At 43.0% G+C, this 16,978-nt stretch overlaps 3 protein-coding genes across 6 annotated transcripts; 2 read left to right on the top strand and 1 right to left on the bottom strand.

Annotated features, from left to right (window-relative positions):
• Positions 1–260: 260 nt before the first annotated feature.
• Positions 261–6,749, top strand: LOC115676454 (serine hydroxymethyltransferase 2, mitochondrial). 3 transcript variants are annotated; one of them, XM_030599379.2, is made up of 16 exons: positions 261–475; positions 608–661; positions 872–958; positions 1,112–1,233; positions 1,359–1,435; positions 1,877–2,001; positions 2,692–2,784; positions 3,672–3,764; positions 3,868–4,065; positions 4,186–4,290; positions 4,399–4,464; positions 4,579–4,656; positions 5,251–5,362; positions 5,446–5,556; positions 5,664–5,843; positions 6,464–6,749. In XM_030599379.2, the coding sequence occupies exons 1-15, from the start codon at positions 371–373 to the stop codon at positions 5,810–5,812; spliced, it is 1,575 nt and encodes a 524-aa protein (XP_030455239.1). In that variant the 5' UTR covers positions 261–370; the 3' UTR covers positions 5,813–5,843; positions 6,464–6,749. The 3 variants fall into 3 exon arrangements, with proteins under 3 accessions (XP_030455239.1, XP_056167873.1, XP_056167874.1); XM_056311898.1 differs by having other exon boundaries at positions 6,454–6,749; XM_056311899.1 differs by lacking the exon at positions 4,579–4,656.
• A 1,230-nt stretch (positions 6,750–7,979) lies between these two features.
• Positions 7,980–13,225, top strand: LOC115676453 (glycine-rich domain-containing protein 2-like). 2 transcript variants are annotated; one of them, XM_056311565.1, is made up of 9 exons: positions 7,980–8,190; positions 8,680–8,843; positions 9,116–9,233; positions 9,354–9,608; positions 10,107–10,562; positions 11,098–11,576; positions 11,911–12,106; positions 12,343–12,498; positions 12,589–13,225. In XM_056311565.1, the coding sequence occupies exons 1-9, from the start codon at positions 8,188–8,190 to the stop codon at positions 13,069–13,071; spliced, it is 2,310 nt and encodes a 769-aa protein (XP_056167540.1). In that variant the 5' UTR covers positions 7,980–8,187; the 3' UTR covers positions 13,072–13,225. The 2 variants fall into 2 exon arrangements, with proteins under 2 accessions (XP_056167540.1, XP_030455238.1); XM_030599378.2 differs by lacking the exon at positions 7,980–8,190 and having other exon boundaries at positions 8,674–8,843.
• A 369-nt stretch (positions 13,226–13,594) lies between these two features.
• On the bottom strand, positions 13,595–15,351 carry LOC115676457 (uncharacterized). Its single transcript, XM_056311566.1, has one exon. The coding sequence runs from the start codon at positions 15,126–15,128 to the stop codon at positions 13,668–13,670; it is 1,461 nt and encodes a 486-aa protein (XP_056167541.1). The 5' UTR covers positions 15,129–15,351; the 3' UTR covers positions 13,595–13,667.
• Positions 15,352–16,978: the final 1,627 nt, after the last annotated feature.

Raw genomic sequence — 16,978 nt, 5'->3', positions numbered from 1 at the left:
TCGAAAAAAATTGAAAAAGTTTGGAACCGAAACTACGAAACACCGAACGGGTGTGCCAAAATTAGACAATGCCCCGCTTGCTGCTTGGGAAAGCGAGCTCGTCCGGCCTTTGTCTGTCGGGGCCCCCCACACCCGTGTCGGAATCCCACGACAACTTCAAAAGAAGTCCCCACTTTCTTATTGTTTTTTTACGAATTTTATTTATTTATTTATTTATTCATACGGAAGAAACAAATCAACCTCGCCACCAACCAACCCACCACCACCCAGCTTCTTCCTTCCCGCGACCCAACCAGATTCTCTCCTCTGCAACTGGAAGTTTGGAAGATCTCGGACTCCGTGCGCAGAGTGCGAGCGAGCGCGAGAGAGGATGGCAATGGCGTCGCTTCTCCGGCGGCTCTCCTCGCCGCCGTGCAGCCTCGCTCCCGTCCGACCCCTCGCCTGCGGCGGCGGCGGCGGTTCCCTCCGTTGCGCGGTTCGTGTCCCCCCGCCTGCTCGGTTTTTTCTCCTTGTTTTTTTCGTTGCTTTTCTTGATCGTTTGTTGTGGCGATCGAAACCCGGGGCTCTGTTCATTGATGCGTTTCCGATCTCGTGATCGTTTCCGCAGTCTTCGCTGTCGAATGAAGCGACGGTGCAGGACAAGGAGTCGGCTCGCGCCACCGTAAGCACTCTCTCTGTCGCGGTCGTTTTTGGGGTTCGGCTTCGGTTTGTCTCCTTGCGCATCCTTCTGTTCTAGATGTGATTCGCCAGATCCACGGATGAGGGGTCGAGTTGGCGGGAAAATAGTTCTGTCGATTCGGTTGGGTTGATCTTATGTTGTGAACGCGTGATTTGAAAACGAGATTGTTTTTTTTTTCTTTTTTTTTTCCAGTGGATCAAGCAACTGAATGAACCGCTGGAGGTTATCGATCCCGAAATCGCCGATATCATCGAGCTCGAGAAAGCGAGGCAATGGAAGGTGCGTCACCTCATGAAATGGGTTGCCTGTTTTTTTTTTTTTTAATCTTGGTTGAGTTGAATGTGGATTGATTTCTGTTTCAATCTTGGATGGATGCGGGTGTTGTGTATTGTACTTGGGGCGAATATAAGTACTCTAGAATATAATTTGCAGGGCCTTGAGCTTATACCTTCGGAGAATTTCACTTCGGTCTCGGTAATGCAAGCGGTTGGTTCAGTGATGACTAACAAATATAGTGAAGGGTATCCAGGTGCTCGATATTATGGAGGAAATGAGTATGTTTGGCCCCCTCACTTCTGCATATTGTGAATATTGTTTGTTTACAATTACTGTGTTTTAGATATTCATGTAAGGCATCATCAATCAGGTAGAGTCAATATTTTCCCTGTTTACATGCTAGGTATATAGACATGGCAGAAACCTTATGTCAGAAGCGTGCATTGGAGGCCTTTCGATTGGATCCTGCAAAATGGGGAGGTAACGCATTATAGCTTCGCACAACGGTTGTCGCTTGTTGTGGCCCTGAGAACAGTTAGCTTGGACTCTGAACGTTTTCCTTCTCTTGAATGAAGGGGTATCTCCATAGTCTATAATATATGATCAAATGGTATGTAGCTATAAATAATATAAAATCCAACACAGCGGATAAAATGGTGTATAGAAATCAAGGTGCAGTTTTTAGCAAGCACATGGAAGAACACTCTGTTTTCTATGCTCTTCTTTCTTTCTATTTCCCCACTTTTACTTGATTCACAATTTGGGAACACTCTGTTTTCTATGCTCTTCTTTCTTTCTATTTCCCCACTTTTACTTGATTCACAAGTTGGGCATACTGTCTCTATAGTCTATAAGACTATGCAGAGGTGAACTTAAGCATCAGACCTGTGTAAGTTAAGCCTGTATCGTCTTTCTCTGCAGTTAATGTTCAATCACTATCTGGATCACCGGCCAATTTTCAAGCTTACACTGCATTGCTGAAACCTCATGAGAGAATCATGGCACTTGACCTTCCTCATGGGGGCCATCTTTCACATGGTTACCAGGTAATTAAGAATCTTCAATGTTATCATTTTTTAATAATATCATGCTCCTGTTGTACAAAGGAATTTTATGCTGTCTCTTTATATGCTAGCTATTTTCTGTCTACTTATAAGCTTTAACTTTTTTCTCAGTGGTACATTTCCTGGGATGTTTAAACGGAGGCTTAAGCTGGGAAAAATTCTCTGTACCTGTTATATTATGAAGCTTTGCTCGATGAATTTATTCATAATTATCTCCTTCTCTTTTTTACTTGAATTTGGATACAACAACATAAAAAACCATAAATGCTGTACTCTTGCTCTTGAATCTTAGTCTAAAAAAGGCCTTGGCTTGAAAGACTGATTAAATAAGAGAAATATAGACTCCCAAAGACAGTAGTAAGTAATTCTCATACAATAATGGATGGCCCTGGCATGTGGACACGTGACATATTGTTAAGCAGTCTGAATTGTGTTTTATCTCTTTGGAACACAGTTAGTGTAACAAAGATTATTTCTATTTGAGAAGGAAGATTCTTGTACCGTTTATGGTGTTCAGAGTAGCTTCTGAAGAATTTTTGTGATGAAAACGATTTAACCAAAAAAAAAAAAAAACTGAATGGCTTGCAACTTTAACAAATTATTGCTTTTGCAAGCAGTAACAGTTTGGCCTTTAGGGTGGCTGGTTCTGATAGTCACATTCTTATTTTGCAGACAGACACGAAGAAAATATCTGCAGTTTCCATATTTTTTGAGACAATGCCGTACAGACTGAATGAAACCACCGGCTATATTGATTATGACCAGGTACTTTTGCATTTTTTTTTCATCTGTTGCTCTAATTTACGGCAGGTGAAGAAAATTTTCATTTCAGCGTGCCTTAGTTGTGTTGTACGGACTTCCACCATTAATACTTTGTAATTTTTTTTTTCTGGAAGGATATATTAATTTCAATGGGTGCACAGCTTAAAACTACATTATGTTCACCATGCACAAGTTTTTATGCATGAATGAATTGGTGATGCATTCAGTAGATTAGGTGCACTTTACATATAAGGAATCCAATGATATCCTGTACTAAAATGTGAGTCATGGTTAAGTTGTGTGGGCTCTCTGTCCTGTTGTCTTATGTCAAAATCTTCTCTTATTGATATATACTGCACGTAAATGAATACAAACATAACCAAATAATGAACACAAATGTCACAATGACATATTAGATCATTCTTTTCCTTTTTCTTTTGGCCAAGCATATATTATTAAACCACTCAACTGCAAGAATTTAACTACCTTCTGACTTCTTTATGTTTTTGGATGGTCTATTTGATGTAGCAAGCGACATCTATTTTCTTTAATATTGCAGGAAGGCTAAACATTGAATTAGCCACATTAGAGTTTTGCATTATACTTTAGAAAAGTTTCTCTTCTATTTCTCTGATAGCAATTGATGAAATTAGATTCAAGGCAATATCTGAGTATTTTTTATTTTCGAATTATGCAAATATTATGGAATCCGCTTGACATCGACTAGAAGTAAAGTTACCAAAATAGTCTAGAAAATTTAATGCTTAAAAGTGTGGTTGTGCTTTTTGTTGAATAGTTAAATGGTCTGATTTTTCAAAAAAATTCCAGATTCAACAATAACTTCGCGGAATTAGTAATTGGCTGAATTTAACTTTACTTGGCCATTACAGTTGGAGAAAAGTGCGATCCTCTATCGGCCAAAGTTGATAGTAGCTGGTGCTAGCGCCTATGCACGACTCTATGATTATGCACGTATAAGAAAGGTGAATTACCTTGACGACTTGTGTTATTCAGCTTCATAATCCTTGCCGCAATTCTCTAATACCTTTTATGCTTGCTATGCTGTTCCCTACTGGATTTCCACAGGTCTGTGACAAACAAAAAGCTATACTACTGGCAGATATGGCTCACATTAGCGGGTTGGTTGCTGCTGGAGTCATCCCATCTCCCTTTGAATATGCTGATATCGTGACAACTACCACTCACAAGTCACTTCGTGGGCCTCGTGGAGCGATGATTTTCTTCAGAAAGGGGGTGAAAGAGATCAACAAGCAAGGGAAAGAGGTGGGTTGCACATTTTCCTTATTGTGCATGCCAAACATCCAAAAGTTTGTAGCATAAATGGGCGGAAGTTAGGGTCTTGAATACTTCTGGATTGATCAATTATAAAATTATATTCTTTAGGTTCTCTATGACTATGAAGACAAGATCAATCAGGCTGTTTTTCCTGGACTTCAAGGAGGCCCTCACAATCACACCATTGCTGGCTTAGCTGTTGCACTCAAGCAGGTTTCACAAGCAAAAAGGATTTTTGGGATTGATTTCTATTTTTGTCTGTTTTGTACATTTCATGCTGCAGCAAACCATTTTAAATCATTGGTTTCCATCTGATTGTAGGCCATGACTCCTGAATACAAGGCCTATCAAGAGCAAGTTCTCAGCAATTGCTCAAGATTTGCTCAGGTGATTAAGGGCCATAAGCCATGTTCACAAGATTCCTGACAGTTGCTTATCTTCTTTTCTATCAATATCACAGCATAACTTCATGGGTCATTTACTGTGGATTGAAATGTTCAGAGTCTGTTAGAGAAGGGCTATGAACTTGTATCTGGTGGAACTGAGAACCATTTGGTCTTGGTAAATTTGAGGAACAAGGTAAATAAATTTCTTAATTTGTTTTTCCTTTTTTTTTTGTTTTTGTTTTGTTTCATGTGCTGCTTCATCTGCGAATCACTTACTTCAACACTGGGGATATTATTTCCACTGACTGATTTACACTAGGTGTAATATCCTCAGTGAGAACTTTTTATGCCGATAATGAAAGTTAGTTTCTCTCGTACACAACTGTCTCGCTAATGTTTCCTCTGGCCATGGAGCAAATCTTTTAAAGCTCTGTAGTGCGATTCTATTTCACTTGTTCACTTTGTTTCTCACATCTTAAAGTAGGACTTAAGACAATTGGGGAAAGTGTAAAATATTGATGAGATAGACTGTTTGTGCGCTTGTTCCCATTATTTGTGTTTGTCTATTGGATGTTAAGCTGCTCTGAAGGTCTCTTATCACTGCAGTTCAGGCAATGTTTATAACAGCCTCTGGTTTTGCAGGAGATCCTGATTACTTATATGATATTAATGCTTCCAGTGTTTGATTGATGGTACAGTGACAATAGTCACAGTGTCAGGAAACAAAACATATTTATTTCAAAGTGGTTCTCAATGACAAACTGGTACTCTTACATTCCTTTCATAGGGTATTGATGGCTCTAGAGTTGAGAAAGTATTGGAGTCAGTTCATATAGCTGCAAACAAAAACACCGTCCCTGGGGATGTGTCTGCCATGGTTCCTGGTGGTATCCGCATGGGTGAGAGCCTTTTCCCTTTGATCATTTTGAAGCTATCTCTTCTAGGTACTTGATTTTTTATCTCACCTTGTCTGGTGCTTCAGGGACCCCTGCGCTTACATCTAGGGGCTTTGCAGAGGAGGATTTTGTAAGAGTAGCTGATTTCTTTGATGCTGCTGTCAAGTTGGCCTTGAAGGTCAAGGCTAATTCTAAAGGTTCAAGGACTCTCACCTTTTGTCCGCTGACATACAAGAAAGTTCAAAGTGGCCATGATCCTTTGTTTGTGAGCTTATCTCAACTTTTCTGATTTTCACCCGTGCAGGAACTAAGTTGAAGGATTTTGTGGCAACCATGCAATCAGATGCCAATGTTCAATCTGAAATTGCAAAACTCCGTGAAGAGGTGGAAGCGTATGCCAAGCAATTTCCAACAATCGGCTTTGAGAAAGAAACAATGAGATACAAAAACTAAGGGAGTCATCCTAATGCAACTTCAACAATGGGTAATTTCACTAATTAGTTGAACCACACTTATTAAATCATTGTCTTTTTTGGAAATTGAAGTCAGAAAAGTTGGTCGAACAACCACCGCCCGCAGCGGCTGCGTTGGCTTGCGCTCTTGTCCCCCCACGAAGGGATCGGAGTTCGAACCCCAGTGTAGTCGTTAGGGATTCTTAAGTGTGGCGCCGTGGTGGTGGGTCCTGCGCTAGTGTCACCCCAGGTTTACCCCTCCGGCTGTCGGCCGTGCGGGGGGTTCCCGGGTTATCAAAAAAAAAAAAAAAGTTGGTCGAACAATTTTCTGCACTCCACCATTTGTCCGGCATTAAAAGGGAAATCCAGAAGTAGGGTTATACATAGGATGTTGCAAGTTCGCTTCTTGATCACAGGCATTATCAGTTTTTTAGATGATTAACAAATGACTGAGATGTTGTATGGAAGAATTATTTGTCAAATATGCTCATGACGATAATCCGAAGCATATCCTGCTTTGCAAGGTGCTTTTATGGGTTGCAAATTTGGATGGACATGATTTTATGCATTGCAACTTGCGAGTTACCAATATGCATTATCCTTGCTCCTAAATATTCCTTGTGGTGTTTTTGATACCTTAAGCTCTCCACAGATTTGCTGCCAGCACGCATAGGCCATCTCGTTTCTATTCTTGTGAAAACAGCTGGATCTTTGGACATGGCTGGTTGATCGGAGGACTCAATCCTTTTGCTTTCTACTGCAGCGGTTTTCAGGAGATATGTATACTCAGGCATGAGTCTTATTGATGTTAATGCTCAGCAATATGATGGCCTGTTAGTTTCTGATTTGTTTCCTTCTAACATACGGTAATGTTGTGAAAATTGAAGTACATTTATCAACCCAAGAAATAAGAAAAAATAAAGGGAATTTCCCTTCTAGCCACGGGGCATATCAGAGTGCAGCTGGTCTCTTAACTCAGAAGAGGGTAAGACAAAGTTAAGACATACAGAATGAATTTGTTAAATTTTTAGCAGCAACGCGAGCCTGTAACCTAGATCAAAGTTTGGCACCTTCTATTCATAGTAATACACATGGGAAACATTTCTTCTTGTGGTAAGGAACTGGTTCGAGGTTAAATGTAGTTTACCCAATGATTAGAATGAAAAGACATTGTTAAATGCTCGAACGCACTGCAAAAAAGAACTCCGCAAGAGTGGATGCACAATTAGTAGCTAGGCATGATGCATCAAATGCACAGGCTCATGGCTTGTTGTTTTGCGCCAAGAGAAATGAGCATGCACTTGCATGGTGCCGGGTTACGGTACATTGCTGTTAGGGAAGGACCAAAAGCCACCGCGACCAAAGAGATGCATGAAGTGCTTCTGATATTCAAAGCTGACAGACTAAATTTAGGCTAATTCTCTGAAGCATCTTGTCGGCATTCCCCTTCTAGAAGCTTACTGCCTACAAGAAGTGTTGAAAGGAGAAAACAAGAGCATGTGATGACGGGAAAAAGCGAAAAAGAAGAAAGCGCGAAAATGGCTGTCGAGTTGAGCAAAACCCTGATATGTTCGCGTACCAAAGCATAACTTAATAGTACTATAACATCATATGTCATTGGGAATCTTACCCTCTTCGAAACTTCGCTTTTAGCAGCAGAAGTCCTATTATTTACACTTCTCATTTGGAGCTAGTGTAAATTCTGTTTATTTTCCCTCCTCGTCCTGCAAGTTAACAAGATGAATCGTCCAGATTTTTTCAGGTTGGCAAATAAGTGTGTCATGGAACTGGTGCCCCCACCAAATGGTGATTAGTCATCCAATCCTAGGAAAAGGGAAAATACGACATCTCCCCTAGCTTCAGTGTTGTGATCCAACGAACTTGGCTCTCGCATTACAGTGTTCCATCACAGCATCTATCAAACCACGGGAATCGAGATCAATGCACTAGTTACTAACACGACAAATCGTCTCTCCAATGAGCTGTTGAAGGAGTTCACATATAACTCATGACATGAAACACGTCCAATGAAACGGTGAAGCCTAACAAGAAGTGAAGTTTCTCGCGTGCATGCTGAAAACTCTTCACAGAACTGCAACTGAAATCCAAGAAAGCACCTAAAGTGTGACTAGCACTAAAACTCAGAAGAGAGTTCTGTTGTTCTCAACCATATCCAAAGATCAAGTTCATTCCTCCATCTTGCTCCCTGTTGATCCTAGGGCATCCATAAATACCAAACTCCTAGACAACAGCCGAGAGAAGAGAAACAAATCCAGTTAAATATTGCACCTTCATCATAAAGGAGGTTGAGAGTCCTCACTGTCTTTGCCTTCTTAGTTGTAGCATTTCCTCGGAGAATCACAAAAGGAAAGAGCCATGGTAAGGAATTTGCGGTGCATACAAAGCACAATCTTGCATATTGCAATATTAGTTTCACAATTCTACATCCGTAGGACTCGCGAAATGAAGATTAGAATTAGAGATACAGAGCTTAGATATGGCCTAGTGCGCGTAGGAATTAGAACCGTGAAACTGTTATCATCTACCAATAGGAGAATAAATACAGGTGATGTAGCTTCATCCTCAAAAGTTTTGAAAAAAGGCTTACAGGTCTTATGTTAGTTTTTCAAAGTTAATTTGCATTTCAGGCCCTGCAGACATTAACAACTAATGAACCCGCATGACATGACAAGATTTGAATTCATCTACGCAGTGTTTTGCCTTTTGGGTCCCTTTTAGTTTAATTTCACGAGGAATCCCGGAAAAGATAATAGATTACTTTAGTATATTAGGATGTTGCCTGCGTAACAGCAAGAGAACCTTTTTTCCCATTCTGAAACTCTATGGTTGTCGCCAACCTTTATGCAGGTAATGGAGCAGAAGCAACGAAATCTGGAGTGGGCTGAAGCACAGCAGATAGTCACGAGCACAGACCTTGTGGCAGGTGCTAAGCAACAACTACAGTTTCTAGCTGCGGTAGATAGGAATCGGCATCTCTACGGCGGCCCGGTGTTGGACCGTGCCATTTGTCGGTGAGCAGTGAATGAGTCTCGGACCATTGAGTGACCCAGATACAGAGATTCCAAGAGTATTTGTTGCACCTTGCACAGTCATCAGATAACTTTTTATGGAACTTTAGTCCACTCCTAACCAATTTTTCAGTTTTAATCAAAGTAAAAGAAGTTTCACTCTCCCATCATGAGATGATCAACTGTGCAAGAGACTTGAAGATGGTGCATTTCTTTTTTGCACTCCTATCAATATCCATCGGTCCTCAGATTTTTCAATTTTGTGCTAATTTCAGATACAAGCGTTGTTGGCTTCCCCTGCTTGCCAAGCACATAGATTCTCCGATTTCTGAAGGACCCCTGGTGGTGCCTCTTGACTGCGAATGGATATGGCACTGTCATAGGCTTAACCCGGTAGACTCCAATAAGGCATACGTGTTTTGCTCTCTTTGAGAACTCTATCGTCCTTTTCTGCTTGTTCTTTACCCATTGAAAGAAAAACTTTCTCAGTTATGCACGTTTTCTGGTTCCCAGGTGCGGTATAAGATTGACTGTCAGGAATTGTACGGGGGGATTTTGGACAACTGGAATGTTTTATCATCTGTCCAAGGAACCTGCACAAAACAAACTGAAGCAATCTGGAACAGAATGTATCCAAGTGAACCTTATGAACTCGACATTAATGGCAACTCGCCAAAGAGTGGAGCTGGAAATACCATGGGAGCTCCGAGAGACAGTGGTTATGACTTAGTTGCAGCTGTCAAGAGGCAGAGTTCTTTCTTTTACCAGGTACGGGGATGAATTTATCAGGCATCAGAGTTATTTATCACCTAAAGGCTATGATTCTTTCAGAAGGATCACTGTACATGATCTCTAGACTCCTGAAGTCCTATTCTCACTGATCATTCTACATCTCCCTGAATTTGAATTCATACATATCACCGTTCTTGGTTAAAATTGTTTGCATCTAATGAACTCTGGCACTGGGGATACTGGGGATACAACAAGAAACCCAGAGAAACTAAAAATCGCATCTAACTAATTGAACTGAACCCTGAAATGGACGACATCCAACCAAATGGCATTATCTAAAATGTCTCTTTTACTCGTGTTACTCATACCTGTTAAGTTTGGTTCTTGGCTGGTTTTGTATGGATCTTGCCACATGATTTTCAGCTCAGGTCACTTCCTGGCGAAACACATTGAAGCGCACCTTTGGCATATGGATTTTGTCTAACCTTTCTTTGACAGTGGACAATTACTCACAGGATCGCTTCTCTTGCTCAGGTGTCCAGACCATATATGAACGACCATGTACTTCTTAAAGAAGCCGTGGCCAGATACAAGGCTTTTCTCTATCTGATCAAGAGAAATAGAGAAAAGGCAAACAGATGCTTTTGTGTCCCGACTTACGACATCGATCTCATCTGGCACACTCACCAGTTAAACCCTGCTTCATACTGTAGAGACACGGTGGCAATTATCGGGAAGGTGTTAGAGCATGACGATACTGATTCTGATCGGACTAAGGGCGGAAAACTCAATGCGGGGTTTTCCCAAACCACAAAGTTGTGGGAAGAGACATTTGGTATGAGCTATTGGAAGGCAGGAGCAATGCATAGAGGCAGCACTCCATCTCCACTGACAATAACTCCTATTCAGCTGAATACAGTGGCCAAGAAGGCGGTTTCGTCTGACGGGTTTCAGAATACCATTCCACTTCCCCAAAAAAAGCTAGTAGAGGTAATTAAACTTCCAAAGCAATCCAGATCCTTCCTATATTCCTTTACCGTATGGCACAAACCTCACGATGGGGGCTATGAAACAGTGCTCAGCACACATGTACTGTTATCTGACCGTAGAAGCTGCACTTAATATGTGGCTTTGTCCAAATACAGAAAAGCTGGCCCCACTCAAATCTTTAGTTGCGTGTCGGGAGAACTAAATGAACTTCAAATGCAGCTGTAACACCAACTGTTTCTGTTCTTTTATTTCAACATAAAGTCAGGTCTATTTACAGCATATACTTTGTTGGTATGTAGAGGAAGCTACTCAAATGTTATGCAACTTTTCCTTGTATATTTGTTGGATTTTGGAACACCGAAGAATTGCTATTACAGTTAGCTTCATGCTAGAGATGGCTCATAGACAATCCTATAAGCTTCGAGGTTATTAAAATCTGGGGCGCAACACTAGATGGAGGAAGTGTGACTTTCACTACCTTGTAATGCATAAATTGGATAAAATCTCATTTCCTCATTTTGTTATTCTTGTAAAGGTCATGGTGGGGATTGCAGCAATCAAGGACTTACCAGTTAGGCATCGAGGCAATCTCTTTGTCACCTTGAGAAAAGCAGAGCCAGATGTGCACTTCAACACCAAAAGAAGACTAAGCATACAGTCTGAATCAGGGTACAAACAGGTCGCTAGCTTTCAGTGTGAACTTGACGGAGAGCTCGTTTTCGAACTCATGCGTTATAACACTTTCACTAAATTAGAAACACCACTGGGGAGAACTTCTGTCTCTTTGACCAAACTGTTGGAGCCCGGATCTCCCCTCTGGATGGACGATTGGTTTGAGCTCCCAACAGACTTGGAGAATTTGGATTCCAGGCCTGTCTGCATCCGTATCGCCCTGTCTTTCACTCCTCCTGTTCCAATGGAATACATGTTACAAATGATTCCTGCTAATCCATCAATGAAAAGTGCTAGCTTCCTACAAGAGAGTGGCAATGAAATCATTAACATCCAGATGAGGTATATGCATTACTGACTACCTATATCATTCAATAATTAATTTGCATTTTCTTTCTAGTATAATGTAGTTAAAGAATAAAATTTACTGGAATGGAACTCACTGCTAGAATTTGCCAAGCCATTAGAAATGACAACACGGTTTGATGCATGAATCTACGTTACATTGAGCAACATATTTGAACTGACTAGGGTTTTAGGATCCAGACCGTCCTGATTATTAGTTCCCAAGGCTAGCATTCTCCTTCCTTGGAAACACAAATGGTCAATATCCCTATAACCTCACACGTGCAGGATTATGCAACCATTAATCAGTTTTTACTATTGACCGTGATAGGGATTCCAAAGTAGTTGTGGCAGACAAAAATCGGCTTCCGAGAGAGCTGATTAGAACAGCTGGAGATGGTAAAACATATCTACTTGCAGAATTACAAGGAACAGGATGGTCTCTGATGAACTCTAAATGGTTCTTTCACCTAGAGAGAGATTCCTCAGGAGACGGCCATGTTTTTAAGCTCACGGGTGATAGACAAGTAAGCATCTTTTGTCCTTCTAATCTTATTCATAGTCCATATTCTGTACGTGTAGAACTGCTCATGATGAAACATCTCAGCCAGAGATTAAATGGCGATGCAACAAGTGCTTTCGCAATCTAACAAGTCCTTCCACGAGTTCTACTATGTATCATTTCACAATGAATTACAGTTCACTCTGGAAGAGTCTGGGCTATTAATTAGCAACTCATCATTGCGCGTTCTGTGCTCTTTAGGTCATCATATGTCCTGGAAGAAAGCTAGAATATGAGGTTAGAAACTGTTGTGAGAAGGAAGATGAACAAGTAGTCATGACAGCAGTGGAATTTTCAGCGGCATATCCCTACGGGAAGCCGGTGGCATTGCTCAATTTGAAATGTGGCATACTAAAGGTAAAAACGACCATCTTTTACTTGTTTAAGACCATTTCCAGTAAAAAAGAAAATGAAGAATTGCTACGACACATCTTCCCTGATTAACAGGTGAAAGAAGATTGGATGGTACTGCCCGCAATAATATCGGCATTCATACTGTCAAATATGCTGCAACACATTACGAATAACAAAGAGAACGAGGAATGGATGGATGAAGCTCTGGATGCAAGCGTCTGCAGCAAGGAAGACAACAGAAAAGAGGTGGAAGGCAAATACTCGAGCGACCTTTATGCAGATAATTACCAATTTTTGGTGACCACCATCATGTTTTCAAATTGTGTCGATGGAGTTGGCAATGAAGGCGATGTGCAGGAACGAATAGAAACGCGAGTGAGTTTTAGTGGCAGCAATGAAGGTGTCCCCAATGCAGATAACCGCAATGTTTCTTCGGCAGAAACGGTGGCTGCTGGTGCTGGTGGATGCGGCGGTTGCGGCGGCGGTTGTGGTGGCGGCTGTGGCGGGGGGAACTGCAGGGGAGGCGGTTGTGGTGGAGGCGGCAGTTGCAGCAGCCGTTGCAGTGGAGGTCGCTAGAAGGGATATGTGATCGATGTTGAAGTCTAAACCATAGTATGTTATGTCAATTTCTGGTCCTGACAGTGCATATTACTCACGACGGAATTATATAGTTTGTTTCAAGTATTGAGACATTTTCAAACATGATGATAGTACTACTGATGTTGCAGCATAGGCACTTTTCCTCCCTCAACATGTGTCGGGAATTAGCGGAACTCAGCAATTCTTGCGGCTGAACACGACGGACGAGCAGTCCGACAAGTGATTAACTAGACTAATGTTATACTATATGGAAACCCTACATCCTGATAGTTGATAGTTAATTAGACGGCTCATAACAACATTCGCAATTCAATTCATGTAAGCTTTGCGAGTACAGAGTCTCAACGGGGTGACTCAGGAATCAGGATTTTCTTCAAGCCACAAGGAATGCAAATTGAACGTGTGAAAAAGGAAAAAGGAAAAAAATGAGTTGCAGGTTACTGCACTCCAAACTCGCTACTGAACAAGAACATGATAGCAGAAGAGAACGCTCACCAAATAATTTAATAAGAGAAGATTAATATTGAAAGGTGTTCATATATTCAATTCACCAATATAGACAATAGCTTCTATCATATCGAAGAAGATTGAGCACCCCTTCCCACAACCTTGCCGCCCTCCTGGTTCGCCGCCCCGCCGCCACCGCCGCCCCCCTGCCTCCCGTCGGCGGCCGCTTGATACGGTGGCGCCATTGATCCCGGCATGGCTGTGTAGTAAACCTGACGACCCGACCCGTCATACACCATTTGATGGAAACCCGGCTCGGGAACCTGGACCTTTGGCTGTGCCTGCATCACTTGTATTCCCTCCGTGCTGTAACCCATGAGCTTCGGCGGCTGCTGCTGCTGAATCGGTGCCTGTGGCACTGCATTGTACACCGGCTGCTCCCGGAAGATATCCGGCATCACCCTCTGCACTCCGTAGAAACCCGCCTGGCCAGGTTGTCCAGTCACCGGACGCATCGCTTGCGGTGCCCCCATGTAGCTGCCTGCCGGAGCCTGTACATAATAAACCGGCTGCTCATTTCCGGCTCCCGCAATAGTATAACCTCCGCTTGTCATGTGGCGCTCCGACGGGAAACTGGCCGGAATCTGCATCGGAACCGGAACAGCCACCGGCGCCGGAGCCGGCGATGCTACCTTCTCGGGCGGTCGGTGTCCGTAGTAGTCACCGGCGGAAGCTCTAGGGTAGACAATTGCATCGTCCACTTTTCTATGCAACAAATGAACTTCCTCGTGTCCGGCCATTTGCATCCTCCGCAGCTCCTGAATCTGGCGGTGAATCTCCGCTTGCGAAATCACCGGCTCTCCGATCACGTGCTGGTCCTCCGATCCGCAGTCTGATCCGGCCGTAACGTCCCTATCGAGAACCGCCGCCGCCGCCGCCGCCATCGCCGGCGGATCCTGCAGCTTCCTCGCCGGGAATCCTTTCTCCAAGCCGAATAGGAAGTCCGGATTCAGCGCCGCCACGGCCGCCGTCGATTCCGGCGGCGACGAGCCTTCCAGGCTCCGCATCTGAACCGAATTCAGGACGTCCACGAACCACTGGCTCCCCGACTTACCCTCGCCGTCCGCGAAACTCGCGGAAGCCGAACTGCTCACCGGGAACAGGAAGAGCCTCAGCCTCGCGGGCTTGGCCGACGCGCGGCACAGCCGATCGTACTCCAGCATCATGTGCTCCAGATCCTCGTCGTTGGTGACGGAGATCAGCGCGTCGAGGTCCTCGCCGGGGAGCTGGTACTTGAAGCAGGCCTCGGCGCCGCCGCAGAGCGAGGAGAGCTTGGACATGAAGGAGGAGAAGCGGACGGCGCGGTCAACGGCGAGGATCTTGGTCTCGCCGCCGACGTAGGCGAGCTGGTTGTCGTGGGAGCGGGGCTGGATCTTGCCGCCGTAGCTGCACATGAAGCGGACGCGGTAGCTGTTGGGGAGCGGTGGCTCGTCCCAGGAGGAGCTCTCGAGGTCGACGTCGCGGGAGCGCGGCGAGGAGTTGCCGGAGTCCGGGTACGAGGAGTTCCCGTAGGCGCTGCCGTCCATGGCCGGAAGCGACGGCGAATTCCGGAGGCGGAGATGCGCTTCTCTCTCCTCTCTCTCTCTCTCTCTCTCTCTCTCTCTCTCTCTCTCTCTCTAGGGTTTCGAGGTCAGGCGTGGGTGGTGGTGGTGGTGGTGGTGGTGGTGGAGGAGGAGGACGCCATTGGAGATGAAGCTTGGGGTGGGGTTGTTGGGACTGCACGAGAAGAACGCAAAAGGAGGAGAGAGAGAGAGAGGGAGCTGATTCGTGTTACTGACGTGGCCGATTTTTATAATGGTGGGTGGGTCCGACAGCGGGAGATAATGTTTGACAATACAAATGGATTCCTGGTTTCGACCGCTGGTTGATTTGAAAAAAATATATATATATATATATATATTTTTTTAAAATTAATATTTATATCGCTCGTAATATTTAGTTAATATAAAAAAATTTATTATCGAGAATAATTTTTGTTCGAATATTTTCGTAAACGATAAAAAAATATTTTGTTCGTTCGTTTTTATGAGAGGTATAAGAGATTATTTTTGAGAAAATATTTTTCGAATTATTCATTTTTTGAGAAACAAACGCACTCCGAAATAATCCTTTATTTTTTTTGCCACTTCTCTTATCGAATGCTCTTGACTCTCGTGGTATCCAGCTCCATCGAAACTTGAACTGGTTAGGAAACTCGACCCATTATCTAATGATACAGCTGCGTGATATAGTGAAGTTTTGATAGAGCTAGACACTTTTTGCAAACAAGATCGAATTGATAATTTTAGTTCAGTTCGATTCGATTCAATTCGATTGAGTCGAGCCATGAGGGACCTTGACATAGATCATAGCATGCGCACGCCACACGTCATGCATCTATCGATAATTGATATGAGATTCATTAAATTCAATCCGAATCGAAAGTGTATGCATCCTGTTCATACAAGAGGAAGATTCGAAGGCCGATTGTGTAGATGCTTTCGAAGTACGACCTGCGCGGCATATCTACTCTTAGATGTCTGACCTCTAATGCCTATTCATTTGGCGTCCTTATTTGGATTATCGTCTTCCTCTTATTAAGAGAAAAATTTAGGTAAGCGCAATAATTTAGACCGTCCTGTCTCTTCACGTGATAACGTATGTCATATTCCTTTTCTCTCCATTATTGAAATAGATTGAATGCGGTTCCTCGTGAAGCCGATGCTTTTCTTTTTCTTATCAAAAGCCACATCGATTTTCATCATTTATGAATGCGGTTGGAACTCAACGAATCCGAGATTTTCCCGATTATTTTTGTTTTTAATTCCTCGCGTCATATATTTCCAAATCGTTCGTCCCCAAACTCAATCGCAAAATCATATATTTATGGGTGAGATAGGGGGATTATCATCATCGAATTATCAAGGAAAAGAGAAAAAAAAAAAGAGCGCATTAAAGAATCTAATCATTTCGACTACATTCAATAATTGCGGTCGCCACCACGCCGTCGCGTGGGCCAGTGTGGGCCCCGCCTGGGCCCCTTTTGGGCTGGGCCGGGCCGGGCCCACCTGGCTGGATGAGGATGCGTGGAAGTAATGTGATGCCTCGAGAGCGACCTTTCTGTGGCTCCATTGCACGTTTTACAATTCTCTCTCTCTTTTTTTTTTCTCATTTTTATTTTCTCCTTTCTATTTATTTATTTATGTAATATTAATTGGAGAAGAGGGTAATGTTAAAAAAAATATATGGGATTTGAAATCGATGAAGAATTTGACCCACCCAAAAAAAAAAAAAATTTCCATGAAGAAGCCCCCAACGATCAATTATTGAGGTTAATAAGATTATGCTGGAATATATTTTTGCACACGTTCGAGAATATTCTCACCACTCGTGCTGT

The sequence above is a fragment of the Syzygium oleosum genome, unplaced genomic scaffold (genome assembly GCF_021117445.2).
Source record: "Syzygium oleosum isolate NSW1041296 unplaced genomic scaffold, Sole_v2.1 Sole_v2.05, whole genome shotgun sequence".
Classification (NCBI taxonomy): domain Eukaryota; kingdom Viridiplantae; phylum Streptophyta; class Magnoliopsida; order Myrtales; family Myrtaceae; genus Syzygium; species Syzygium oleosum.
This window is presented reverse-complemented; position numbering and strand designations above follow the sequence as displayed.